Source organism: Perca flavescens, chromosome 1 (assembly GCF_004354835.1).
Source record: "Perca flavescens isolate YP-PL-M2 chromosome 1, PFLA_1.0, whole genome shotgun sequence".
NCBI classification, from domain to species: Eukaryota; Metazoa; Chordata; class Actinopteri; order Perciformes; family Percidae; genus Perca; species Perca flavescens.
Genome location: NC_041331.1, coordinates 35,214,642 through 35,242,141, shown reverse-complemented (window position 1 = coordinate 35,242,141; position 27,500 = coordinate 35,214,642). Strand labels below are relative to the sequence as shown.

The window sequence follows — 27,500 nt, the reverse complement described above, 5'->3', positions numbered from 1 at the left end:
ATAATGCTTCACAGGAGGAGTTATGTCTAATCTAATTCCATCCTTTGGCTGTTTCTTCCTCAGTATTCTGTGTACTGCTGTATCCTATCGCTCATTGCATGTGGAGTCTTCCTCCGGGTGAGCTTTGAGCTCAAAGTGTTCTTCCTCGCCCTGGCCTCAACAGCATACTACATCATCATCCTCAGCACCCACAGGAACCTCTTTGAGGTCTACGGAAACTTCCTCTACGCTCAGCAGCACAACAACAACAGCAGCAATTGCAGCAGGTGGGACTGAATGTAGAGGGCAAATCACAAGTGTGTCAGAGCATAACGAATCAATCAGCACTAGTGGTCAAAGTCACAGTTCCATAAAGGCATGAATGTCCTTGTTTGTTCTACAGTACAGATCACACCTTGGGATGGTTAGGGCTGGTGAAACACCCCCAGGTGATGAGCTGCATATATATCACCCTGTTCCTGGTCACTATGCTCATCATCGCACAACAGGTAATGACGGTCTTCACCTCTCTGTCTCTCATTTTTAGCCCTAAAATGTGCAAATTGGGTCTGAACATTGTTATGATCCGTGATAAACCACCGTGATAAAGTTTAACAAAAATATGTATTAAATCAAATGAAACCAAATTCGAGGATTAAGGGGTGTGTGTGTGTGTGTGTGTGTGTGTGTGTGTGTGTGTGTGTGTGTGTGTGTGTGTGTGTGTGTGTGTGTGTGTGTGTGTGTGTGTGTGTGTGTGTGTGTGTGTGTGTGTGTGTGTGTGGCAGACAAAAAATACAGATAAATTAAAAACAACATAACCAAAGAATAAGAAGGGTGACCTGAGCAGCACTGCAGCCAGGCTCAAATAACCTGGTAGCACTCATGTGTTCCAGGTTACACTAACAAGCACCTGCAATCACACAGACACAGCAGGGACTGTCACAACATTCATATGTATTTATCTGTTCCTGCCGTCCACCAGTTGTAAAATGATAACAAGTTCTGGAAATCAATGTGGCTGCAAGAAATCCAGGAACATTTCAATGAAAATAGGTTTGAGTTCTAGTTTCCTTCATATTTTCACTCACTGTGTTTTGCTCTGCTAGATTGAGACCTGCTTCCGCCAGGACTTCCTGCTAAAGTACAAGAACCGCACAGAGCAGGACGAGATCGAGACCAGAGAGAACCTGAACCGCCTGCTGCTGGAGAACGTGCTGCCGGCCCACGTGGCAGCGCTGTTTGTCGGGGAGAATAAGAAAAATGAGGTGAGAAGGGGGGGGTCCCCTGTTCGTTATGGGCTATATGATTTGTGATAAATAAGAAACCAGTAAACCACAATTCATACTATATTATGATCAGTTGCTCACTTTATTCAGCCATCATTCACCAATGGAAAGGTAAATGATCATAATTTATGAGCATTATAGAGACAGACCAACTCAACCTACACATTAGTAACCTCATTGGATCCAGCTTAAGTGTCATTTTGTAAAAAGTAAACAAATCAAATTCATCAGCAATGGCTGGTTGATATACAGTTTGGTATAAGTCAGTTTGATTGTACATTTTATACACAATAAAAGGGAAGATATGTTCATCGTTTAATGATTTCACAGTTCTCAGAATAGAAATCTAGTGTCTTCCACAATGTTTGGATGTCTTCAAAATGTTGTGTAACTTCTAAAATGAGGCAAAAGTTTGTGTTTAGGTCATGAGCGTTAGCTCAAGTCAGTTTTGATATAAATGGAAGTAATTATAAATTTCAGCAGCTTTAGTGTCATTGCTTGACCAAAGCAGAGGGAATTTCTTGCCCTCAAGTGAAACACGATGATGTGGACATTCAGAGTGGCAACTGTTTACTCATGAGGTCATCAGGTTATCCCTGACAATGGCTTCATTGTAAATGGAGCATCATACAAACATACTGGGAATATTTGAAAACCCAGTGTCTTTCAGAAGAGGTTTTAATCTGGCTTTCATCTTAAATAGTTGACATTTTATTTGAGTGTCAGCTTATTTCAAATTTCTTCAATTAAAAATATTTAGGAACTTGTTTGGAAATTATTGAAAGGTTAAAAACAGTTTATTGACCACTATCATCTTAATAATTAAGCCCAAAACTGTGTGGTGTTCTATTATTCTTATTATTAACAGAATTAGTAGTAGTTGAGGGAGGGCTGTCTGAAAACTTTTATTAAAGCCTAACATTCCGTCTCTTCATGGGTAAAATTAATAACTGTGCTTTTGTGGTCCCCCCACAGGACCTCTACTACAAGTCCTATGACTGTGTCTGTGTGATGTTTGCCTCGGTGCCGGATTTCAAAGAATTTTACACTGAGTGTGACATCAACAAGGAGGGCCTGGAATGTCTGAGGCTCCTGAACGAGATCATCGCTGACTTTGACGAGGTCAGGAAGACCGAGAAAAAACCCTCTCTTTCATTCTCATCCATCATTATAAAGTGCTTCCTCGTTATACATGACAGATGTGTCTTTAAAGCCCCAATCTGTTATTGGTAGCTCTGTTTATTCACTTCCAATGTTAACCATGCAAACCCTGACGATTGGGCCAAAACGGTTCAGTATTATTATCTACGTTCTTAAGAATACTTTAACAGGGGGGTCCTCCTCCTTAGTGCAGGAGGGCCGCCAAATTATGTTAAAAATGTTTGTTTTCTTAAGTTTAAAGTTTTAAATATGTCTGAACATATACATTAATGTGAATCCAACACGTTAATAGCAAATATAAATTGGCCTATTTGTGGAAAAAATATTTACACATTGAAGATAATCTTACTATAGGTAAAGTAGCCACCAAACAGTTTAGCTTTAGGATTCACTGTGCCATCTAAATTTATGCTTAACATTACAACATGATTTATAAATAATAACCATTTATTTTCAGCTATTCAGCCCAGTTTAATATGCAACTCAATTGTATACAATCTATGCAATAGGAGGTCCCTACTTGGTCTCTCTCTCTCTCTCTCAGCTAAAGAGGTCCCTGGCCTAAAAAACGTTGAGGACCCCTGCTGTAAATGATGAATGGAGGGATGAGGAAGTTCTCACTTGTTTTTCTGTAACCCAACAGCTGCTGTCCAAACCAAAGTTCAGCGGTGTGGAGAAGATCAAGACAATCGGCAGCACGTACATGGCTGCTGCAGGGCTTAGTGGGACGCCTGGTCAGGAGAACAATCAGGTGGAGTAGCTACTGCTTCAGACCTGGGTCAAAACGGCTTTAAAGCAACACTAGAGAACTTATTCCGCTTCGTTCCCCCTACAGGTTGGAAGCGAAATTGTCCATTACATTATGCAAGTTTGCTAGGTCAGTTAGCGTGAGCTGTAGTTCGAATCAGACAACCTGTAGGTCAGACTGAAGCGGGAAAAGTTCTCTAGTGTTGCTTTTACTGTTTCTTAGCAAGCCATCAACCTGTCATAAGCCACTGAGCTTGAAGCAGTCACATTGAGGTTGTTGAATATGTTCTTTCAGGACAAAGAGAGGCAGCAGGCCCAGATAGGGAACATGGTGGAGTTTGCCGTCGCTCTGATTGGCAAATTGGACGGCATCAACAGACATTCCTTCAATAGCTTCAGGCTTCGTGTGGGTGAGTGTCCGCTTCAGCACAAACCTTTCAACCTGATTTTTCGCATTGCTCTGTATCCAGCTCTGTTAGGACTGACACAATAATCCAACAGTTATTGTACATGATTGGCATTCTAGTAGTTTTCTTGCCATTAGAGCAGTTGCATTCACTGACACTCAATAATTAGGGTTGTCACGTTGCACTCCGGACTGCAGCAAAAGTGAACCCATCTTTTGTACCGTTACTATGGTTTACTTAAAGTGGCTGTATGTAACTTTCGGTTTGTCTTGATACTATCGGCCGCTTTGGACAAAAGTGGTATTGTTTTTACCACACATGCTGTCGTAAAGAAAGGTCCTGTATTGCCCACTGTATTACAGAGTAAGCGTTACGGGGAGGTCATACAGTTGCGATGAACAGAAAACCATTCGTTTACAATAAAAGAATAAGACACAGATGCATTGTTGCATTTCAAGTGTAGTATACGATAACTTAGCCTACTTTGTATGTCTCGTGAGTTAAACCGGATATCACTGTCACGGTGTCACGAGCCAAAGCATTAGTTTGGTGTAGCAACCAACGTAATATTAACTTACATTAATATAGCACATTTCATGAAACCCACGGTTGCTTTACACAAATAACGTTACAGGGGGACAAGAAAAGAAAATGGTAAGCCAACGCAAACACGGAGTAAATGGAAGGGGGACATCATTTAATGTGGGCTACTGACGTATAACCACATCGCGCAATGAAATAGATATTACATACCAGAGGGCCAATTCGGGGTGGGTTTTGAATCATTTACAATCCCGTAATAGTCTCCATCTGGTGATAGCCCAACCGAGTGTGACTCGTGTTATCACCTGTTGTCTTTCCCTTTCCTTTTAGCTTTTAGTTGTTATTCATTTATTTCCTTCTTTCCTGTGATGGCCCTGCCCCAGTATCAGCCATAACTACATCAGATAACTTCTAAAATAACATTAAAATACAATTAGGCCTATATAAAGAAATCTCCTGCTTCCTTTTACATGGCTCAAAAGGCTGGATACAAACACAAGCTTTTTTGGTGTTACAAAGAAATCTGTGCCCCATCAGAATGTGTGACTGTAGCACCGTCTACCTGCCGCAAATCATTCTGTGACTGCGCGGGAAAAATCAACTACTAAACACTATATAAAAATGGCGTTCTATTCACTGTTAGTCACATGTGCTGTTACAGGTCATTTAAGACCATTGTATGAAAAATGACTAATCTTCAGAAACATTTAAAAGTTACATATAGTCACTTTAAGTATATGTGATGCAATGCCACTTTTGCGTTTTCTCTTCAGATCGTTTCCGTCTTAACATAGCCTTCACCCCTGTCTGTGTCTGCAGTCCCGACACATTTATTCCCAGACCGCTGATTCTGAGCAGCTTACAGGATAATAGGTTTTGGTTAAAACATTTACATTTCTTGGGCGATAAAAACTTACATTGACATAAACACTGAAATTAGTTTTTGAGCGATATAACCCTTTTTATCAGCAGCTGTGTCTAAACACCTTGTGACTTTGAATTCCAGTGTTGTTATAAAGCAGTAATGTGTTTGGCACAGACTTTTTCTTTGACCGGTGACGTCACACTTTTGTGATTACTCTGCTGGCAATTTCACAAGGCTTATACTTATTCTGCAATTAATATACAAGACTCTCCAGGGGTGTTGGGGATAAATTACTTAAATTGAAATTCAATGTAATGGAATAAAGCAAAACTTTTCTCTCCTTATCCAAATAACATTCCTGACTTGAAGCAAGTCTACGATGATAAAACCCAGCAGCACAAAAAGAGAAGAGTCATAGAGCCAGAGAAGTGACTCAGTAATGCAATAGCTATGGAATGTTTGCTAACATTAGAAATATGCTACAGGTCATAGTAAGGCTGTAGGGTTTTGTTTCTTAAGAATTGGGGCTCTATTAAGGATCTAAAACACAATTATCAAACGGCAAAAGCAAGTAGCTTTGTGGGCGGAGCTCGGGCGCTGTTGCTATTATACCGGCGGGATAAATGACTCTTGAAATGTCACAAAAACATTACTTTCCAATGTTTTGGGCTCACTCTCACTGAATCACGAGGTGATGAAGGCACAGTGATATTTTTGCAATGTAGTCTAATATTAGACCGAGATTACCTCACTATAGACGATGCAGTCTTGTCTCTCCTCTCCCGTGCTGCTGCTGGGGCATTTAGGTCAAGTGGCATCGGCACATGCAGTTCACCATCACATCTCCTTAAGTCCTATAAGTAATATTTCCTCATTTATGTCATCGACACATCCATGATTCAAGGAAATGTGTAAAACAAGGTCATATTTTGCCTTGTATTTATGTATGGTTTGCAAAAATGGGAACTGCCGGGTCCGTGAGATGAGAGAAGCAAAGTGTATGCGCGGTGTGCACACACGCTACATTATGGCCAAGCATGCGCCCTTAAAGTAGCATCTGAAATACGCGCCACTGACTTTAGACCAGGTTTTTCCTGGTCTGTGGCCGAATTGTTTTCTGAAACTGCAAAATAGCAATAGGGAACGTGTGCGCTGGAACACGCCTGCTCTTTTTGCTGAACCACCCCCGGGAGCGCAAATACATTCCCTAATTTACCGACGTGAGTCTGTGGAGGGAAAAGTCCGCTGTGCGTCGGGAGCAAAATAGGAATGATAGATGTGTCGGTGTACAAATGCATTTGCGCTGAGTGCAAGATAGGGCCCTTCAACTTTACATTTGTAAAGAAAAAGATTATTTCTTCCACCAAAGGTTTTGTAGTCCTGGCTTTAAAGCGTGTAGTGCCTTTTTGGAAGGTTTTCAAATGTATTGTAAATCTTAAAGAATGTTCAATGACTTCATAACTTGAATGTCTTTTAATGTAAATCATACGAATCCAGTGACTCCCTGTTAAACAGATGTTTCTCTGTTTGAACACTCAAACTTGGTGATAGATGCTGTGATCTGTGCCTTTAACCATTTCTCTGATGGAATCAATAAAATGTTCTGATTCTGTTTTATGTATTTGCTTGCTGGGTCCCCCAAGGGAAGCATTTAATATAGTGTTTGCTGTTTTACAAATCAGTGCTATCGCTTTAAGAACAGCTACAGTATTGTCCAAAGGTTTTTCAAGCAGTGTTTGCTGCACAAACCACTGTGTAAGACTGATTTGGAAAGTTATGAGCCCCTCAGAAAATGTCCTTGACAGAAATGACTGCAAACAAACAGCATTGTATTAATGAATGATAATGTTCCTTTTGCTGTAGATCTCTTTAACGGAGTGAGTGTGCAGCCTGAGATCTGTAGCTGGATGACTCATTTTTCCTAATTGAATCTTATATTTCATTCAATGATTTATTTTTACACTCTTACATTGTGCACATGAACATTATACAATTAGTCATGTTAACTGTTCTTCCACAGGTATTAATCATGGCCCAGTGATAGCCGGAGTGATCGGGGCGAGGAAACCTCAGTATGACATCTGGGGCAACACGGTGAACGTAGCCAGCAGAATGGAGAGCACCGGGGAGCTGGGAAAGATCCAGGTACGTTCAGCATGGTCGATCAGAGACAAACTGCCGTGTTTCATCCGACGCACAGTCACATGTCACTTCTCACATAGTTATTGCGCCTTAGCTTTGTATTGCAGATGTCAACACAATCATGGCTGGGTTTAAAAAGATCTAATTTCGTGGTCAGCGGTAGAGCAGGTGCACATGTACTGAGAGTTTATACCTCGACGCAGAGGTCCAGGGTTCGAATCCGACCTGTGATGATTTCCTGCATGTCTTTCCCCCTCTCTCTCTCACCTAGCTGTCCTGTCACAAATGAAAGGCGGAAAATCCCCAAAAATAATCTAAAAAAGATCTAATTTCAGACTCTGGTCCAGATTTCTTTATCTGCCTTTGACAGTGACAGAAAAAACAATTCCCATCCACAGCCAGTCATGAGAACATCTGATTAGATGAACATTTCATTTGCTTTTCCCCTGCAATTGCAATTTATTGCTGTGCATAACCCTTATCTTTCCCATCAAAGCAATTCATGCTTTAACTTAAGAAAGTACTTTATTAATTGTGGGAATGCTGTTCTACAGCATTCCAACTATTGTTATTCTGTTCGTTATTATTCTTCGCTTTATTATTCCGTACGTTTTTTGTCTCTGTAACTTCTGCATACTTTCACCTATTTAAACCATTCAATTTTTCAAATGTTCAGCTCTTTCAGCTAATGATGGGACTTCTTCAACTTTTTTTCTACTATTTATACTTTTTAAAATTTTAAGCTTTTTAACACTTTTTTTTAACATTGAAGTGAATGAGAGCAGGCTTCAACTCTTTAAAATCTTCTTCCGCTCCCAAAAGTTTCAGCTCCTTCATACTTTCACCTACAGACGCCAACCAAACTTTAAAATGTTCACAAAATAGTCAGCTATCCAAACGTATCTTTTCAGTTTGATATCTTTTGCAGTTTTTGTGAAAAAGCTGTTTAAGTTTAGTCTTTTGCGTTTATAGTGAGTGTGTATGTGGCTGGTTAGAGTGATGTCATCATTCAGAGGGTGAAGCTTCTTTATAAATTGCTCGTACACCCACAATTTTTACTTGTCATACACAATTCATACATCAAAATGTAGGTATTCAGTTAAGCAATATGTCTTATACTTTGGCCTTAGCAAGCTTCCAAATGATGAGAGAAACAAATTTTCCTCCATCCGCTGCAATGATAAAAGTCCTCCATATTTTCCAGCAAAGAGCAGAACGAACCACTTTCTTAAATCGCTGATATGCCCACATTTTTATGTTTATCCATATAAATTTTATACCAATACGTTCACAAAGGCCTTGTGGTGCTCAGGATGACGTCATTTGACTGATAGCAGTTACCGTTTTGCCAGTTTGAGCCTTTATTTGAGAGCTCGCTGTCAGGGTCTCTGAGCTGCATGTGGCCCAGCTGACAGTTTTCAGCAGGTGTCACGCATTAACTGATTAGACTTCAAAGGATGTTTACAAACATTAACTGGCCATTCGTTACCATGACAACACTTTCACAGACACACCCAGATACTACAGGCAGTAATATGACCAGTAGTCTATACAGATATTACAGACAGTAATATGAACAGTAGTCTATACAGATACTACAGGCAGTAATATGAACAGTAGTCTATACAGATACTACAGGCAGTAATATGAACAGTAGTCTATACAGATACTACAGGCAGTAATATGACCAGTAGTCTATACAGATACTACAGACAATAATATGAACAGTAGTCTATACAGATACTACAGGCAGTAATATGAACAGTAGTCTATACAGATACTACAGGCAGTAATATGACCAGTAGTCTATACAGATACTACAGGCAGTAATATGACCAGTAGTCTATACAGATACTACAGGCAGTAATATGACCAGTAGTCTATACAGATACTACAGGCAGTAATATGAACAGTAGTCTCTTTTTATCTTTTTTCTTAACCAAACACACACACACAATTGCACACGCGCACACACACACATACTTCTGTCTTCCTCCCTCTATCTCCCTCCCTCCCTCTGTCTGTTTCCTCTCCTCTTTCCTCTCTCTCTCCTTATCTCTTTATTCTTTCTCTCCTCTCACTTCTCTCGTCTCTTCTCTCCTGCTCTTCTTTCTTCTCTCTCTCCTCGTCTCTTTCCTCTTTCTTCTTGTTCAGCCCCATTCTTTTCACCTGATATATTTCACATCTCATCATCTTTGACAGTATTACAGTTCAGCTTCCAGCTTTTCTAACAAGCTCTTCACTTATGTAGGTAATGCAGTTTAGCTTCCAACTCTGAACATTTTCCAGATGTTTCAGCAGTTCAGTGCAATGCATTTAAGCCTTAAGATTTTTCATACAATTTGTTTCATATTTCTGCATATGTGAGTCATTATCAGTTAGAAAATATACTCAGACCTCACAATGTTCTACATATTTTGTCATTATTCAAACTTTAAAGCCAACAGTTTAGCATACGCTTTTAACTTTTTAATGAAATTCATACTTATTAAACCGATTTCCACTTTCTAAACTATTCTCACTACTTCATCTTCTTCTTACGGATTTAAGCTATTCAACCAGTTTAGCTTTAGCAATTCAGCTGTTCAGCATTCCCACGCATTTTCTGCATGAAATGCATTTTCTAGTTTGCCTTTGCTAATGGCCCTGTTCCCAGAATGTAATACTTCAGCTACAATATAATGCTGCCATTAAAAATGAATTAGGGCTGTCAGTCAACAAAAATGTTTAATCGCACGAGTGTTCTAGTTAACTCGCGATTAATTAAAATTAATTATTTTATTTGTTTTAAATGTACTTTAAAAGGGATATTAGGATAGTTTTTAATGCTCAAGTAGTATTTCAGACTGGACGTACTCCAGTGGTAACTTGGGTTAACTGTGACTGTATAAGCAAATAACTTTAGTCTTGTGGAGAGAGAGATCTGGAAGGGCTTTGAAACTCAACTTGCCATTCAAAAGACCCTTTTATTTATCCAATTCTGCTCAAGGAACTTAGTTTCAGCCCTACTGACAGAGGGGGAGAGAGATTAGTGCTGTTTAGTGTTAGGATCTGTGGACTGCATGCATGGGAATGAATTACAATAGAATAAAAATATTTTGAAGTCGCTAAATCTAGCGAGAAAGTTGGCAACGCTGTTCACGTTACTTAACAGGACATGCATGCCTTAATCGCACGTTAAAAAAAAACTAAAAGAGTGGCGTTAAAAGGAATTTGCGTGGGGCGCCCTGATAGCTCAACTGTTTGAGCGGGCGCCCCATGTACAGAGGCTGCGTCCTCACTGCAGTGGCTGGGGTTCGGTTCCGCACTGTGGCCCTTTGCTGCATGTCATTACTACAAAAACTACAAAAACACAACAGTGACCAACGTCACATGCTTAGAAAAACAAACTGTTGGGTTTAGGAAAGAAACATTGGGGAAGGCTTAAAAAAATTGAATTAAAAAAAAAAAAAAAAAACGGTTGACAAACCGGGACAGGAGAGCTGACTTTCACCCAGCTCTCCTGGGTGAAAGTCCTGTGTTGTTTGACCCATCCATCACCCCAACCAACCTCCACGGACTTACGTCCCTTTATTCTACTCGCTACGGCGAAAACTCACACGTAATGTAGGTCAATGGCGGCCGAACGACGTTAATAAACGCGCTAAAAAGCGAGTTTATGCGTCTCGATAACACGCAAAAACGGCATGCGAATTGGCGTGTCGTACATACGCCACTTCATGAGATCAGTCTGCTCCAGATGTAACTATTTAGCAACACAAAATGTTATGAACTACTATTCAAAATGGACTTTGGTTCTCCTTTCTCAGCTGCGGTTGTGCGTTGTGTGTCTACTTCCAGGTGACGGAGGAAACCACCGACGTGCTGCAGAAGCTGGGCTACTCGTGCGAGTGTCGAGGATTCATCAACGTCAAGGGCAAAGGGGAGCTGAAAACCTTCTTTGTGTGCACCGACATGAGCAAGCAGCAAGGCATGGGGCTGAGCTGAGGCCAGGCCGCCACCGCCAACACAACCAGAGACAGACTCGGGCAAACACGAGCAAAGAGTTGGAGTCCTGCGAGTGTTGAGACAGAACGGACTGTGACACAGCTGTGTTCCTGTGATGTTAATACATGAAATGACCGAGGCGCATTAAGGACTGTGTGACGATGCGACTCTGAATCAACTGTTGAACGGATTAGGATTCGGCAGTCACTGTGTAGATGGTCAGTACCTACAATCGCAATCTTTTTCTACATACATTTATGTCCAGTGATCACTTTTGTACTTTGTTTTTAACTTAGATGTTGTTTGCAATAGAAGAAAAAAAGAAGTGTATTGTACTAATGCCCTACACAGTTGTGTAATTTTTTTGAAGACCTCTCCGGTCCTTTAAAAACAAATCAATGGATTCTGTTTGGATCATTAATTTGAAACCCATCTGGTTTTTCTGTTTTGAGATGTGATGGACACTGCTCTGTTACTGTGTAATGAGCATGACATCTGTGAGGCTGTTAGGCAGGGCTGTTTCAATAACAGAAACGGGATGAACACAGAAGATAAAGATATATATAAAATTACTTTTCCTGCTCCTTTCTTTTGGACATATTCAAAGTAGTACGTTTCACTTTCTGGCCAATCTGTAAATCCTAACGTTAATGTATCAACACGTTTTCTCTTTATGGGAACTTCTCTTAGCTTCCAGCTGTGTAGTTTGGCCGACTGTTTAATTTTACATATGACAAGATATTTTCTGCATTTCAACAGGAAATACACAAATCCATGTGCATCATCTGTTAAAGTGTTTATTCTGCATATATGCTGGGAAACCTTGGTCCTTGGTGTCGAGTCTGTGTGGTCTAACAACCTGCCTGCTGTGAATGTTTGTCTGGCTCCAGCTCAATCACCTGAACTGATGTCAGTGGCTCTGTGCGTCTCTGAAAACTTGATTTGTCTTGTGGCCTTACCTTTCGAGACCATCTTTTCTGTAGTTGTGGTTGCATAATCATAATAATAATAATAATAATAATAATGTATTGGCCTTCATGTGAACAAATGTGACATTGAATTTTGTACAGTTACAGAATGTAATAAATGTTTTCCTAAGTCTGCACTTTGGCATACAATATTTTACAAGAGCCAAGGTCTGTATAAAAAGAAGTTTATTGACTGAAATGCATACAAATGTCACACAAAAAGCACCTTTTGTACAAAACTTAACTTATTAAACTGTAAGGGTGGTTAGAATTTAATTTATACAGCAACGACTGGAACTGTATCCTGACAACTGGACAAGGTCTCCATTGTCTCAGCCATCTCCTGCACTGAAAACATTGACAAGTAGAATATTAGATGACACTGTTTTTGGAAAATAAGACAGATGTTATTTCAGTGGTGGTGGAAGTATTCAGATCCTTTTCTTCAGTAAAACACCTAAGATCATACTGTAAAAAACAACAGCTTAATGTTACCCAAATAAAAGTATGTAAATATATAATCAGGAAAATTTACTTAAATGAGTAAAAGTACTTAAAAGTGCAATATGTAATATTGTGTGTAATACTGGCAGCTAGCGGTTAAAATAGTTACTGCACTACCAATCTAAAATACTGGAGAGTTGTCTCCCCCGCCCCCTCCTGCCCAGACTCGAAGTTCACGGAGGTTGCCAGGCTCAGACCGCAGCATTCACAACAATGTAGCTGGACATTACTCCACAGCACAGCGGAGTAGCTAACGTTAGATGCTAGTCTCGCATAGCCAGACATTACTCCACAGCACAGCGGAGTAGCTAACGGTAGATGCTAGTCTCGCATAGCCAGACATTACTCCACAGCACAGCGGAGTAGCTAACGGTAGATGCTAGTCTCGCATAGCCAGACATTACTCCACAGCACAGCGGAGTAGCTAACGGTAGATGCTAGTCTCGCATAGCCAGACATTACTCCACAGCACAGCGGAGTAGCTAACGGTAGATGCTAGTCTCGCATAGCCAGACATTACTCCACAGCACAGCGGAGTAGCTAACGGTAGATGCTAGTCTCGCATAGCCAGACATTACTCCACAGCACAGCGGAGTAGCTAACGGTAGATGCTAGTCTCGCATAGCCAGACATTACTCCACAGCACAGCGGAGTAGCTAACGGTAGATGCTAGTCTTGCATAGCCAGACATTACTCCACAGCACAGCGGAGTAGCTAACGGTAGATGCTAGTCTCGCATAGCCAGACATTACTCCACAGCACAGCGGAGTAGCTAACGGTAGATGCTAGTCTCGCATAGCCAGACATTACTCCACAGCACAGCGGAGTAGCTAACGGTAGATACTAGTCTCGCATAGCCAGACATTACTCCACAGCACAGCGGAGTAGCTAACGGTAGATGCTAGTCTCGCATAGCCAGACATTACCCACAGCACAGCGGAGTAGCTAACGGTAGATGCTAGTCTCGCATAGCCAGACATTACTCCACAGCACAGCGGAGTAGCTAACGGTAGATGCTAGTCTCGCATAGCCAGACATTACTCCACAGCACAGCGGAGTAGCTAACGGTAGATGCTAGTCTCGCATAGCCAGACATTACTCCACAGCACAGCGGAGTAGCTAACGGTAGATGCTAGTCTCGCATAGCCAGACATTACTCCACAGCACAGCGGAGTAGCTAACGGTAGATGCTAGTCTCGCATAGCCAGACATTACTCCACAGCACAGCGGAGTAGCTAACGGTAGATGCTAGTCTCGCATAGCCAGACATTACTCCACAGCACAGCGGAGTAGCTAACGGTAGATGCTAGTCTCGCATAGCCAGACATTACTCCACAGCACAGCGGAGTAGCTAACGGTAGATGCTAGTCTCGCATAGCCAGACATTACCCACAGCACAGCGGAGTAGCTAACGGTAGATGCTAGTCTCGCATAGCCAGACATTACTCCACAGCACAGCGGAGTAGCTAACGGTAGATGCTAGTCTCACATAGCCAGACATTACTCCACAGCACAGCGGAGTAGCTAACGGTAGATGCTAGTCTCGCATAGCCAGACATTACTCCACAGCACAGCGGAGTAGCTAACGGTAGATGCTGGCTATATTGACAGTCATAAAAGCCCGTGCTCACGCGGAGCTCTGTAACCAACTGACAGACACACTTTTTCGGCTTAAAATTACAGTATGAACCGCTGTCAAACTGGGCCGTTGATAACAACACACAGATCAAAACATAAATTCCGTCACGGAATGTAAATTTCAAAAAGAAAAAATACTGACATTAGCATTGTTGTCAGAAAAGATAGTATTTCAGTTTAACATGTTTTCTTAATATCTGTTGAGGCATTGGTGTCATTTTTTGATTTATTACAGTACAAATATTACATATTGGACCTTTAATGCAGACAAATGGCCCTTGTGACTGTTATTCTATTATATATTAGATTAGCATTACTCGTGCACTCATGTAAGAGCAGGATTTTACTGTTGAGGTGGATGTCATTGAACACACAGACCATCACAAATGGTTATTTATACTTCGATTAAAAAGATTCAAGTGAAAAACAACTTTCAATAGCTGTGTTAGAAACCGTTCCATCACTCCCTCTGGCCTAAACAGTGTTTATTCAATAGGGAACGAGCAAACGAGATTTCAGACACTTACAGAAAATATCGTCACGTCAGCAGATGCGCCGGTTATTTTGGTGACCGAGGCGGGCGTGCACCGCATCATGTAAACCCAAACACTTCTAACACGTCCCTGAAACAAACCGAGCACTCAGGAGAATAATAAAAGGGTTGGATATTTGTTGATTGTTACATTTCCACTGAATAGAATCGAAGACCCACTCCATTTTTCCTATTCAGTTTTCGCAGGTGCTTTGGCTTCTTCTTCTCCTCCTCCGGGAAAACACAAATGTGTTGCATTGTGGTTAACGGGGGTGGGGGTGAAACGTAGGTTACATCGTACATGTACACTCAAATTAGCTGTGCACTACGGGTATTTTATGGTGGACTACTGGATATAGTGAATTAAATTAACCGCAGAGAATTCAAACGCCACCACAAAATGGCGAACACACTATACAGTGCACTAGTTCCGTGATAGGGAACGGTTTGGAACACAGCCCATGTATCCAGTCAGGTATTTACCTGTGGTGAGGTCAATGAAGGGCCCGGATGGTTCTGGAGGTACAGCGATGCCCATGGCCTTCCTGATGCCATACACGCTGCTGACGTCACATGGGGCCACTTGACCAGTCAGCTCGGCCAAGTTCCCAGTGACCTTCTCAGCTGGCGTCAAAGGAAGAGTCAAAAGGAAACATCATCAAGACGAGAAGCAGAGACCGCCAGGGCCAATCACAAGCGATAGGAGTCGGTCACGGCTAAAGTCCACTGACTGCTGATTCTTGCCATCGCTAGGGCTGGGCAGTAGACAGATATCGATATATGAGGCTAGATATCGTCTTAAATTTGGGATTTGGTAATATCCTGATATGACACAATTGTTGACTTTTCCTGGTTTTAAAGGCTGCATTACAGTAGAGTGATGTGAATAGCTGTTTCATTATTTTCTTTTACCCACAGAGTTATTATATCAACATAACTGATGATTATTTATCAAAAATCTCATTGTGTGCATATTTTGTGAAAGCACCGATAGTCAACCCTACAATATCGATATCGAGGTATTTGGTCAAAAATATCGCTTCAACCTTTAGTCAGAACATTTCACACGGGAAGCTCGGTGTTATGTTAAAGGAGTCATTTGACATTTTTGGGAAATACACTACCATTTTCATATCTGTACAGTGAATGTGAAGCAACCACTAGCAGCCGGTTAGCATAGCTTAGCATAAAGACTGAAAGCGGGGAAAACGGCTAGGCTGACTTTTGTCCAAAAGGTAACAAAATCCCCCTACCAGCACCTCTATAGCTCTCTAATCAACACGTTACTTTGTGTTTATTAAATTCAGCCAAAACACCAAAATGAAGAGAAAATATCTCTGGGGTCGCCTCGCCACTTTAAAGAAAACATCCCTGGGGATGAGGTCAATGTTGGGGATTTGAACCATCCCACTGTCTAACTGAATTCTTGTCTGAAGCTAAAAGACAAACCACATTTGCGTAGGGCGGCTGGTAAAGAGGAAAACTCAGTGTTGGTAGAGGTCTACAGCTGGCGGCGACAGCTTGACTGGAGGAACAAAAGGGGGGGGGGCATGCACTGAGAGGCTCTTACCCAGCTCCAGCTCCTTGGCTGTCGGGGCCAGCAAGCAAATCATGTTAGGTGGCTGCTTGGCGCTCAGACGCTCCTTCTGGGCTTCCTGCAAGTCACGCAGGAGCTTTGTAGTCTCGTCCAATTTCTGCTGGAAGTGCAGGGCCTCTGTGACGGGGGGGGGGGGAAGAAAGGCAACACACACACATGCAGTTAATACTTCCTCCAGGTTCCTCAGGTTACCTTGTGGTAACCCCTCCTGTCCTTGGTTACACGTATCGAACACAATACATCCATTCTTTCTCGATTGTGATATGGAGCCCTCAGCGTGAGAGCACCGGGGGGAGAGAATCAACTTTAATGGGCTGTTAGAAAGATCTAAGGGGATACATAATGGGGTGCTGAATGGCTCATCTAACTACTTTAGATGAGGCTTTACTTTTGTATGAAATTACCTGAATGGCAACAGCATTTACAGTGTAATTATGGATATCTTTGTTCACATACTCCTTTGAGACACAAAGCATCTAAATGGCCTCTTTGGTTTTCTCTTGCCGATAGGGGACTGAAAAAGCTACGAGCCGTGTGCGCACGGATTTTTCTGCTTCTCACGTGTATTCCTATCTGCGGCAGGTTTATATGCATATTTAGGCAAAAATAATGTGACTCATTGGATACGCAATGTAACTAGAGCTCAGACAAATGAAATGATCAATAGGGAATCAATGAACAACAATTTTGAGTCACTAATCAAGCAAAAATGCCAAACATTGTCTACTTCCAGCTTCTCAAATGTGAGGATATGCTGCTTTTCTCTATTTATATCATAGTCAATTGAATATCTTTGGGTTTTGAACTGTTGGTTTTAAATTGCCATCTTGTCCTAAAAGGACTTTTTTTTAACAGTTTTTTTTTTTTCATATTATAGATGGTTAGATAAATGGTTAGTCAATCAACAAAATGATTGATATAGATAAAACTGAAAAAGATTTTCACGAACCTGCTGATACCCTGATATATATTTAAATTGAAAGATTCATCTATGATGAAAATAACTGTTAGTTGCAGCCTTATTTATTTATTTTTACACAAAGTCAGTCAGAAGTTTTACCCCCAGAGAGCTCCTCAGCCACCTGCGGGCCTGCAGCAGAGCGCAGGAAGTCGAGCCTGTTGCAGTTGAAGGCTTCAGGTTCGGCGACCTATGAGAGAAGAGTTAGAAAAATGCATTCCACACTAGGCAGCTGACGCTTCAAGGGACACACCAAGTCTTTTGTAGCCTCTTTAGTCACGCTGCTTCTTTGCTCCAATAAAATCAACCCTAATGAAAAGCTGCAACACCCGCGCGGGGGACGAGAGTGAGCTGGCGAGGGGCCAAGAACAGCAAACAGCCAGGACAGAGGGTTGCTCTATGCCCGACGGAGGCGCCTGTGCTTTGGTTTCCTCCGCTGCTCTGAGGAGCGATTCAGCCGAGCAGCCAGCGGGCACCAAAAAGAAAACACGGGCCTCTCCAAATTCTCCAACAGCGGGCCTCGAGCGAGTAGCGGCGCTGCGTTTTGAGGGGAAATGTTTTTTTTCCAAATGCGTGGACGGATCGTCGCTAAAAGGCAGGCCCCCGCTATGTTGACACAGCTGGTTGACGTAGCAACCATTTGCACAGGCCATCTATAACGACAAAAGGAAATGAAGTACGCGCACACGAGGTGTAATGCGAGAACAACACGCTGTACGCAGGAACAGCGGCACGGCAGGAGCTCACTCTTCCGAACGCCACGTCCAACACTGACGAGGGGCGAATGGCTTTCGGTGTCGCGTTACATAGCGCACACGCTGACATTTCTCATTATGAACTTGACGCCTATTTCCATTTGTAGTGTGCAGCGGGACACAACAAGGTACAGAAGCTGCTCATCACTGAGGGCAGGTTTTTATCTAGGTAACAACCCTCACCTCCATGTCATCCTCTTCCTCTTGTGCACTTGTTGCCGTCTCCACCTGCTAGACGGGAAGGGGAAAAAAAACAGAACTCATTCAATCAACGGATGCTCTTAGATTTCCATTCGGTGCCGTTTACATCGGCAGTAAAGACCGACAATTGGGATCAGTGGAGGGGTCGCGGTGGGTGCTTACTGGCTCAGTCTCCTTAAGGGTTTTTGAATGCTCTCCGTTCGTCACTGCATCCAGAACGTTGTCTGCCAGTTTGTACACATACTCGTCGGATTTGGCCAGGAACTCTGACAAGCTGCCAGACAAAAAATCATTCAGAAAGATAAATACGTCTTTAGTACAAAAAAAAACACACACACACACACACACACACACACACACACACACACACACACACACACACACACACACACACACACACACACACACACACACACACACACACCAGTGTGTTTCGGAATACCAATGTTTATAAGATCAAATTGACTGAGAAGCTGCATGTCTCAGTTTGTTTGAGAAACATAAAAACATCCAGAGTCCCCTTTAATTTCAGTTTAGTCTGGATAAAGAAACCCAGGAGGTTACAAGCACAGGCTGTCAAAGTAATCGGTAAAATTCTTGGTGGACATATGGGCTGCGTCTCACAACCCTGAAATTGCCTCCTCGAGTCCCCCGCTTGCCTCCCTCGGGAGAGACAAGAGGAAATCAGGGGAGGAGAGAGAGGCAAAGAGGAAATGTGTTTCAGAGGCATGAGACCTCCTTTCCTCTGAAGCGTCACATGAATTCGTCAGCTGTTTGGGCGGAGTTAGCAACTTCAGCTGCACGGCTTCCCGGGAAGGCTGCTCTCGTGTGTCCTCGCCTATAGCTCCTCAGGGGCAGAAATATGAGCTTTGAGACGGCCTTCACCGAGGAGAGGCAGAACACCTTCCGGTTCAGCCGAGGACCGAGGAGTCGAGGAGCTATCAAATAAGGGTTATGAGATGCAGCCAATGTAAACCAAGGGAGTCCCACAGTGGCCCAGAGTACCATGAGCTAACCATACGCCAGAGAAACAAGATGAAACCAAAGGTTAAGGGCTCCTGCACACTGGCTGCGTGGCGTGAGCGTGGCGTTTCTGTTGCGTGGCGGCTGCGTTGTGTTTTGTATGTCTTTGCACACCAGAAACGTGTCTGACGCGGCGCTGCTGCTGCTAGCCTTGTCTGTACACATGTATGTTTCCCGTTGATAAAATGAAATAATAGCATGTTCTTCAACTTCATTTTGTCAATATTTTTGTGTATACTTCATGTTTAACATAAATATCTACTGATTTGATTACAGCAAAGACAACGTCGGCAGTATTGACGGCAAAATAGGTTACAGAATATTTCGTTCTGTACCGACAGGTGCAATGTTTGAAAATCGATCATTTTTGTTTTCATTTATATCTGCATTTATGTCAAAACCTAGAGACTTTCAAACTCTTTGACTTTCAAAATGTCATTTATTAAATGTATTCATGTCAAAATGACATATAGACATCTTTTTGTACTCTATTTTGCCTGGAAACGCATCCAAAGTGCTTGTGTGTCGCGTGAAAACTAGGCGTCGGTCCAATTTCTAGCATGTAAGCGTTTTCGGAGACGTGCGTGTCGCGCAGGCAGTATGTAAGCTCTAACCTGTTAACATGGGAGCTGAAATAAAAGCGGACACGCTCACGCCACGCAGCCAGTGTGCAGGAGGCCCGAAGAATTGATGGGTTGAAGTCAGGATGAGGCCAAGTCTACAGCTGACCTCCTCCAGAGTGAAAAAAGAGGAACATCTGGAAAGTAATCAGTCAGGAATGCCTGAAAGTGACGTTCTGTGTAGACGCCACAGAGCGTGTTTGTGGTCATACCTGTCTGAGCCCTGAGGACCGGACTCGTCGCCATAGAGAGAGTAGATGAGGTCAGAATCCTCCTTGCTGATGTTGGCGAAGCTGGAGTCGTAGCAGGGTGCGTAGGAGGTGAACGGCCCGTAGTTCACGTAGGACACTGTGGAAAGACGGCTCGTTATCTGTACCGTAAAGTCAACCAGGACGGGTCTGATACTAGCTCTCTGATAGTAGGGATGTGGAGAAACATTAAGCTGGGGTAATCCATTACCTGGAGTAATCCTGTTCCTCTTGTCCTCCCTGAAGCCCTGCAGGGTGTTCACACCGCTCTGCAGCCGATTGGACATCATGCCCAGCTTCACAGGGCAGTAACCAACATCTGCAACAACGAAAAAACACTCAGTTTTTCCCCAACTTTAATAAGTAACAGAACTAACTCCACCTCAATTTCTTCATTAATTTAAGATCTGCCAGTTCATTTCTCAATTAACCATCTGAAAAAAAATGATGAAAAATGTCCATCACAATTTCCCAGAGTCCAAGGCGACATCTAGAATTGGATTTTCTCCCCAGCAGCTCTCCAAAATCCAAAGATATCCCGTTTACAATCACAGAAGTCTGAGAAAACCAGCAAATATTCACACTCTCAAAGCTGGAACCGGTGAAGTTTTGCTTGAAAAAAAAAAAAAAAAAAAGTGTTTTTTTTCGGGGAGCAAACCCCCACACATGGGCGCCCACTCCACCAACTGAGCTATCCGGGCCCCCAAAATAAAGTATTATTAAATTAGTTTGAGCTATGGTTTCAGATGGACCTACCTCCTGCTGCTGGATCTGCTGGGTTGAGGATTGCCAGCGTGGTGGAGCCGTCAGACTTCCGCCTTGCTAACTCCAACTACACAACAAATAAATGATAGGGCTCAACAGCAGCAAACGCACATTAAAATCCTTTTTCAGAATGAGGACTGGCTGCTTTTAAACATTTGGGATGGACATTAGACACATTTCTAAACCATTACTGATTGATCGTCATCACCACCCAGGATCCTCACAAGGGGGGGAAAACTGTCATGACCTCTTAAGGCCCTGACACACCAACCCGATAATCGGCCGTCGGACAGTCTGGTGTATTCCGTGCCGTCGTCAGTCGGAGGGGCCATCTGTCTTTTTATTTTAGCCGACCTGACTTGCTGGGTCGGAGGGCGGGCAGTCGGACTCAATGACCAATCTGATTGGTGGAGTGCTAACCCGGAAATGGCGAGCGTGATGAGTGACGAACACCTCTCAAAATCTGACAAAAATCTTTTAAACTGACCTTTGTTGATCTGAAATGAAGACGGATTCAGCAACTGCGTGGCCTATTTCTCGCTTAAAATGTTTTCAGAAACACGAGTTTCGTGAACTATTTTCGTAAAATACAAGATCGTATTTCGAACGTGACCATTATCGGTCAACTGGAGAAGCCAGACCCACGTGGCGCGTTCGTCATTTCCGGTTTAAATTTTTTGTATTACGTGTCACGCACGTGCAGAACGTACGCTCAAGATGGCGTCGCTTCGGTGTGTTCTGAGGCACTGTTTGGACCTCGGGGAGCCGACTGATCAGTCCGACTGCCTTTTCTGCTGACGGTCAGCCGTCGGGTTGGTGTGTCAGGGCCTTTAATGGTTCAAAATAATAATAATAAAAATAAAAAAACTAATTCCATATTATGCTCATAGAAAAGTATGGATATTATCCTAACTGAGGGCTATGAAATTAGCTACTTTTCTTTTCATTTCGTTATTTTGAAAGAGCAGGAGTCATATTTTTAAGTGAAAATGTCAATTTGGGGAAATAAAAGAATTCTGAGTTTAACTGGGCTTTCTCACATCACACTGCAGCACTCTGTTGGAAAGCTTTCCTCCAGACTCTTCGATGACCTTGCGGATTTCCTCCAGCTCTTTCTCAGCTTTTGCCGCTTCATCCTTGGAGTCCTTGTCCGCTCTGCAAATGAGACACAAATTGAAAGACGGCAGATGAGACACTTTGGTCGTGAATGAAAAAAACTGCACAGTACAGCAATCGTTTGTTTGACGTCAGTAAACGCCAACGTGATTTTAAAACACAGTATTGTCTGTTGTCATACAGAAGGTAAAAAGTAGATGAATGAAAAACAGCACAGTAAAGGTTTCTCGGGCTGTTCCTCGGAAAGTGAGTCATAACCAAAATGCGACTTTGATCGCCAGCGTCTGTTTAATCACTGGGCAACAACACTGATTTAAAGATGTACAGCCTTGAGAGGAAACAAGACCCAGCATGTTGCCAGGCATTCTTCTTCTCATTGAAGCCTCCGGCTTAACAGTGGAAAACCGATTCACTTTAGTGTCAGAGGAAATCAAGCTTACAGAAACCAACAGTGTGTGGGAAACTGATTTTAACTTCTGGCTGATTAGTTACCTCAACCTGATATGTGTTGACGTTTTGACCTTCCTTAAAATTCCTTTTTAAAATGTGTGCTTTTTGCAGGCAAGCTGGAAACTGCAATTTCATGGACAATTTAAAAAAAAGACATCTTTTGTTCAAGATTTGAGACAGCTTTTGGCCATTTCTTGATTGACATGAGATATCCCTTACTCATGTCACCCAACTTAAACTGACTTTAGAATAATGTCAAACGTAAAAAGTTTAAAAGGGATTTAAGTAGTGAATCCATACTCTTGCTTATTATTTCACTTCCTCGCATTTCAATCTGGGCCCTTCTAGCTCAAGAGCAGCGTATGACCGACTTAAGGAAAACTGTATGTAAAGTCAGCCGGTTAAAGGACCTGGGTGTGCTGGGTGTGTGGGATCTCTCGCTGGTGTCTGTGCTCGAGCGTCCCTCTCTGTTCTGGTCCAGGCCGGTGCCCCCTTGTTCCTCAGTCTTGCCCGGCAGTTTGGCAGAAGGGTCGAGGCCGGACATGAACTCTATGCTCTGCTTCAGGCTCTCCAGTCTTTCCTATTGGAAAGACAATTATAGAATAACTGGAGAGAAGACAAGGTGCTTGATAAACCTGCTGGTACTACTACTGCTACAATATGGGGCTATCTGCTGCCCCCATCTGTTGCATTAGAGAAAAAGCAAAAGTAATTTCCCATTGTCCCAGTGCTCCATGTGAAGTTTAAGGCAAACGCAACACTAATGCGCTTTATTTAAACTAGTAAAGAAAGCTAAATAATGACCATCTTGTGGCACATTAAGCTTTGTGTCAGAGAATGGGAAGATATACACATGTACAGTAAATATCGAGAAGTAGTAACTTTTCTGTCACTTGTTTGGTTTTCACAGACAAGTGTTGACTGTATAACTAATTATCACTGTATACTGTCAAATAGTTTCAAAATAAACCTCACTTTTTATTTTTTTTAAATAGAGAATAAAAGACATTTTTTAAGCTTTCAATTATAAAGATACAGTAAAAATAATACATGCTTCAAGAAGCTTTTTCCTACTAAAAGGCTATTTTTAAATAATGCTAGTTGTCTACAATCAGATGTGAATGACCAACAGGGGACAAACGAAAAATGTCAGGGTTCTGGTTCTCATCGCAATAAACTGAACAACAGGACAATCCTGTGCAGTTGGTGCGATTCCTTAAAGTGGTCAGCTTTTTCAGAATCTTCAGTTTTATACCTGGCTCAAGATCTTCATTCCAGAGTGTAACATTTTCCGGGCTGCTTTATGGTACATCGTCTCAGGTTTGTTGTAAATCATGGCGTTTTCACACATAATCCTGAAATCCACCTGCATCAAACACACAAAGTAAAAACAGCTCTTGTGAAACAAAATGCATTGAAGAGTGTATAACCCTGGTCTACATGACAAACTGTATGAACTGGCCCATGTTAATGGTTATAGGGGGACATTTTAGTGTTTCTGCTTCAATGTACTTTATTTTTACTCTGTGCAAGAGCTCTTTTTTGACATTGATCCAATGTCTCCAAAGTTGCAGTTTTTTTTTTTTTTTTTTTTTTTTTGGAGTTGTTCAAATCACGTTATTTTGGCCCAGATCCCGGTCCATGTCTTTTGATGTTGGGTACCTGCTGATAGTGTCCAATCTAATACTTCTTCTTACCTAAATGTTGATTAAATATGCACACCTTTTTTTCTCACTACTTGATCCAAATACTGCATTCAAAATTTCCGGATTCAAAATTAGAAAGTTTAAAGTTGTTGTACAAGTTGTGTTAAAGGGTGATGCTTGCAGAGAGCGCATAAAGCTTCATTTTAGCCAATTCTGATTCATTAAAATATGCCCGGATCGGCTTGGGACATCCTTAGTCCTTTTTTTTATCCTGCTGTGTGTGAATAGTTATCATGCAATAATACACCTGCGTATAATACAGACAGATATACCTTTAGTTCATCCAACGACTGATAGCACTCTTTCTTTACTCTGTCTTTCATTGTACTGAAATCCATAGGCCGTCTGATAATCACAGAGTAGCCAGGAGCAATGAGGTCTGTCACCGGAAACGAGAAGAATGCACCGGGATCTTTCCTATAGAGAAAATACACACACAGACACAGTATTTATTCACAGTACCAGGCATACAGTAACTTTGCTGTAGGGGAAAGGGGGAGGCAGCCTAATGGTCAATAATATAATCACAAGCATTGTGAGGAGACTTGCCACTGAATGTGCAACACCTCATGAATAAACTAGCAGATACACAATTATCTCATAGCAATAACTGATCAATGCTGCACCTTTGGAGCTGCCTGATGAGCTGGTTCAAAGCTTCCTGCAGAGGAGTTTGTCCCTTTTCTATGAGAAAGAATAACAAAGGATCAAGGAACGTTTTGCAGGAAAGGTGTTGACATAAACTGCAAAAAATTAGAAAGAGGAAATTAGAGACTACCTTCCAGTTTATCCAGCTCTGAACGTATAGGAGTTCTGCTGTGTTCATCATCTCCATCCTGTCCTTTCTTCTTCTTTGTCATCAAACATTACAAAAACAAACATTAAAGAATGATTTTACCACTGGAAAAAAGGGTCTTTTCATAAAACTGGGCTGTCTATGCAGCAGAATGGCATGCGGCGCAAACATTTTTGAAATTGGTGTTGCATGACCAGAGAAAAGAAGCTGTTTCAGCAGCTCCCTTTCGCTCAAAAAGTAGAAAAACTACAACTACCAGAATGCACGTTGAGCTTGTCCACATTGACACAGAATCGTGGCCGGCTGGTAACAAACGATCTCTTATATAAGTTAAACGGTAAGCTAAAATATGTTTCTGAAAATATCTTGAGGGGAAACATAGGCAATACAGTAACACAATCTTATATTTGATCAGGACTGCCTAATTTTACAGTTTCATCTGAGTTCAGTCAGAGAAAGAGAGGGATGGTTGTCTTTCTCTCGACCTGCTGCTATACTCTTTGTGTAGCTAGTTACGTATGCAAAAGTACATTCTGTAGTTACAGCAAAAGCCCAGAAAAACTCCAAGTGAGGCAACCACATCAGTTGGAGTTTTTCTACTGGCCTGTGAGTAGGGAGATCTGGTCACTGGTAAGATGGAAGGAAAGTTTAACATAGTTCATTTACACATACTACCAACAGTATTATCATACAAAGTTGGTTGAATATCGGCAAAGTATCCCCTTTGAATGTAACGTGGACAATCCATGTAAACTAGTTCATTCAACAGGCTTAACACCCTTTGCTATCCCTTTGAAGGAGATATGATCTAGCTAGTGACATTACCCTTTTCTTTCCTTTGTCATCCTCTGGTGACCCAAAACTCCTTTCTTTATCCTTCTTCTTTTTCTTCTTCTTGTCCTTAGGTTTGTCAGGCTGCTCGTCATAAAACGTGTCCAGACTCGAACTTCCCGTCGTCACTTCGTTTCCAGACACTTTCAACACCAGCTTCAGTGGTCTCTCTCCGTACTCTGCAGATATCAAGTCAACATAAAGCATTATCGAGCTAACTGCTGACACTGCCCACTGATGGGCCCTTGACACACACAGACAGACACACACACAGACAGACACAGACACACACACACACACACACACACACACATATATATATATATCGCATCCGGCTTGTGAGATGCGCGTCTGACCACAAAGACTCATAGAAAAATACTTCTGTGGGATTGTTGTGCTACCTTTGGGTGTTCATGCGAAATAAATGCCTAAATTAAGCACCATGGAATAACATTTCACAGATGAAAAAGGTGTTTTACAATATTTCGCTCCAATGAACATCAGCGGCAAATGCGGTATCTACGTACCGTTATAGCCATGGGCCCGTGACAGCTGTGAGATGCTGGAAACAATAGCCGCTACAACAGCCGCTAATAGCTAGCTAGCTTCCCTAGCAGGCGTTAAAGTGAAGCTACAGCTAATGTTGTATTGTAATATTAAATGTCCTGTCTATTCACACCGAATTGCGGGCATAATGATAGAGACATCCGGGAAGTAAACAGATAGCTAGGATAAATGACCCCGGTAGCTAGCCCAGCAGTACGCTAGCTAGCTAGCTAGCTAATCAGCTAACGTTAGGTTAGGGCTATGGTCCCGGGAAACCCGGGGATTCCAGCCTATGTAAAGTTATTTAAACACAAATCAGCAAATAGTTCAAGTGGATATGTGCTTGAACTATCTGCATATTAAATACCTTCATATCCATGTTTTTCGGACTTGTGCTTTTTGTGCTTCTTGCCCATTGTTTGTATTTTGATCTGGCACCGGCTGGTTGCTGTCTCTGATCTCTGTGGTGGCGGAAGCACTACAGGGGAAACTGCGCAGATGGATTCAGCCCTCCAGCGGCACCTGCCGGTGAAGCGGTGATATCGCGAGGTGATACGACCATCGTCGGTAGGGGGCGCAGTAAGCTTATATTAAACTTCAAGGACCACGCCTAGCCAAACTTTTATTCCTAGTACCCTTGAGATTCCAGATTGTAACTGCGGGTCTGCATTATGGACCATGTAGCCTATTGAGATGATTTGACAATGAAATATGAAAATTTCTAAAGACATCCCAAGCACAAGTAATATCACAGAGAGCCACAGCAGTCAGCAAAGCCATCTTTCAACTGGAGCAAACAAGTTCAATCATTCCCCTAGCAGGTCCCCCTGGCCAGATGTGTCACTAATTCAGCACTCTTTAGGACAAGTATACAAAATGTCTCTAAATGTATGAATAAGACAAGACCTATAGGCTACATGCATTCACATTCCACACATAAACGCCCCCCAAGAGGGCAAGTCTATAACAATGACAAATTAATTTAAAGTAGGCCTACAACTGATCCCTTCCCATACAATCCCTTATTGTAGCCTAGTCAAATGTCAGCATGTTTTGTAAAAGGAAGAAAAAAGTTCTAGGGGAAATACTTATTTTTCTTTTCAGCTGGGAGGGGTGTGTCATATCTGTT

General features: G+C 42.2%; 2 protein-coding genes across 5 annotated transcripts in view; one reads left to right on the top strand and one right to left on the bottom strand.

The window, feature by feature from the left end:
- adcy7 (adenylate cyclase 7) overlaps positions 1–12,222 on the top strand; it is a 75,179-nt gene extending 62,957 nt beyond the window's left edge. For both annotated transcript variants that reach the window (XM_028578017.1, XM_028578010.1), the window contains 8 exons: positions 64–266; positions 383–488; positions 1,086–1,244; positions 2,241–2,387; positions 3,070–3,177; positions 3,469–3,583; positions 7,009–7,133; positions 10,971–12,222. In XM_028578017.1, coding sequence (XP_028433818.1) covers positions 64–266; positions 383–488; positions 1,086–1,244; positions 2,241–2,387; positions 3,070–3,177; positions 3,469–3,583; positions 7,009–7,133; positions 10,971–11,117 — 1,110 coding nt within the window. In that variant the 3' untranslated portion in view covers positions 11,118–12,222. The remainder of the gene's footprint in view (positions 1–63; positions 267–382; positions 489–1,085; positions 1,245–2,240; positions 2,388–3,069; positions 3,178–3,468; positions 3,584–7,008; positions 7,134–10,970) is intronic.
- Positions 12,223–12,254: 32 nt separating this feature from the next.
- On the bottom strand, positions 12,255–26,911 carry brd7 (bromodomain containing 7). Of its 3 annotated transcripts, none has more exons than XM_028578061.1 (17): positions 26,739–26,911; positions 25,820–26,004; positions 24,977–25,046; positions 24,825–24,882; positions 24,471–24,615; positions 23,748–23,858; positions 22,903–23,072; positions 21,967–22,081; positions 20,918–20,993; positions 20,373–20,480; positions 20,126–20,261; positions 18,433–18,544; positions 18,253–18,300; positions 17,417–17,504; positions 16,330–16,473; positions 15,243–15,383; positions 12,255–12,433 (listed from the first exon to the last, which is right to left on the bottom strand). In XM_028578061.1, the coding sequence occupies exons 1-17, from the start codon at positions 26,785–26,787 to the stop codon at positions 12,363–12,365; spliced, it is 1,827 nt and encodes a 608-aa protein (XP_028433862.1). In that variant the 5' UTR covers positions 26,788–26,911; the 3' UTR covers positions 12,255–12,362. The 3 variants fall into 3 exon arrangements, with proteins under 3 accessions (XP_028433862.1, XP_028433853.1, XP_028433846.1); XM_028578052.1 differs by having other exon boundaries at positions 18,253–18,297; positions 24,977–25,049; positions 26,739–26,910; XM_028578045.1 differs by having other exon boundaries at positions 24,977–25,049; positions 26,739–26,909.
- Positions 26,912–27,500: the final 589 nt, after the last annotated feature.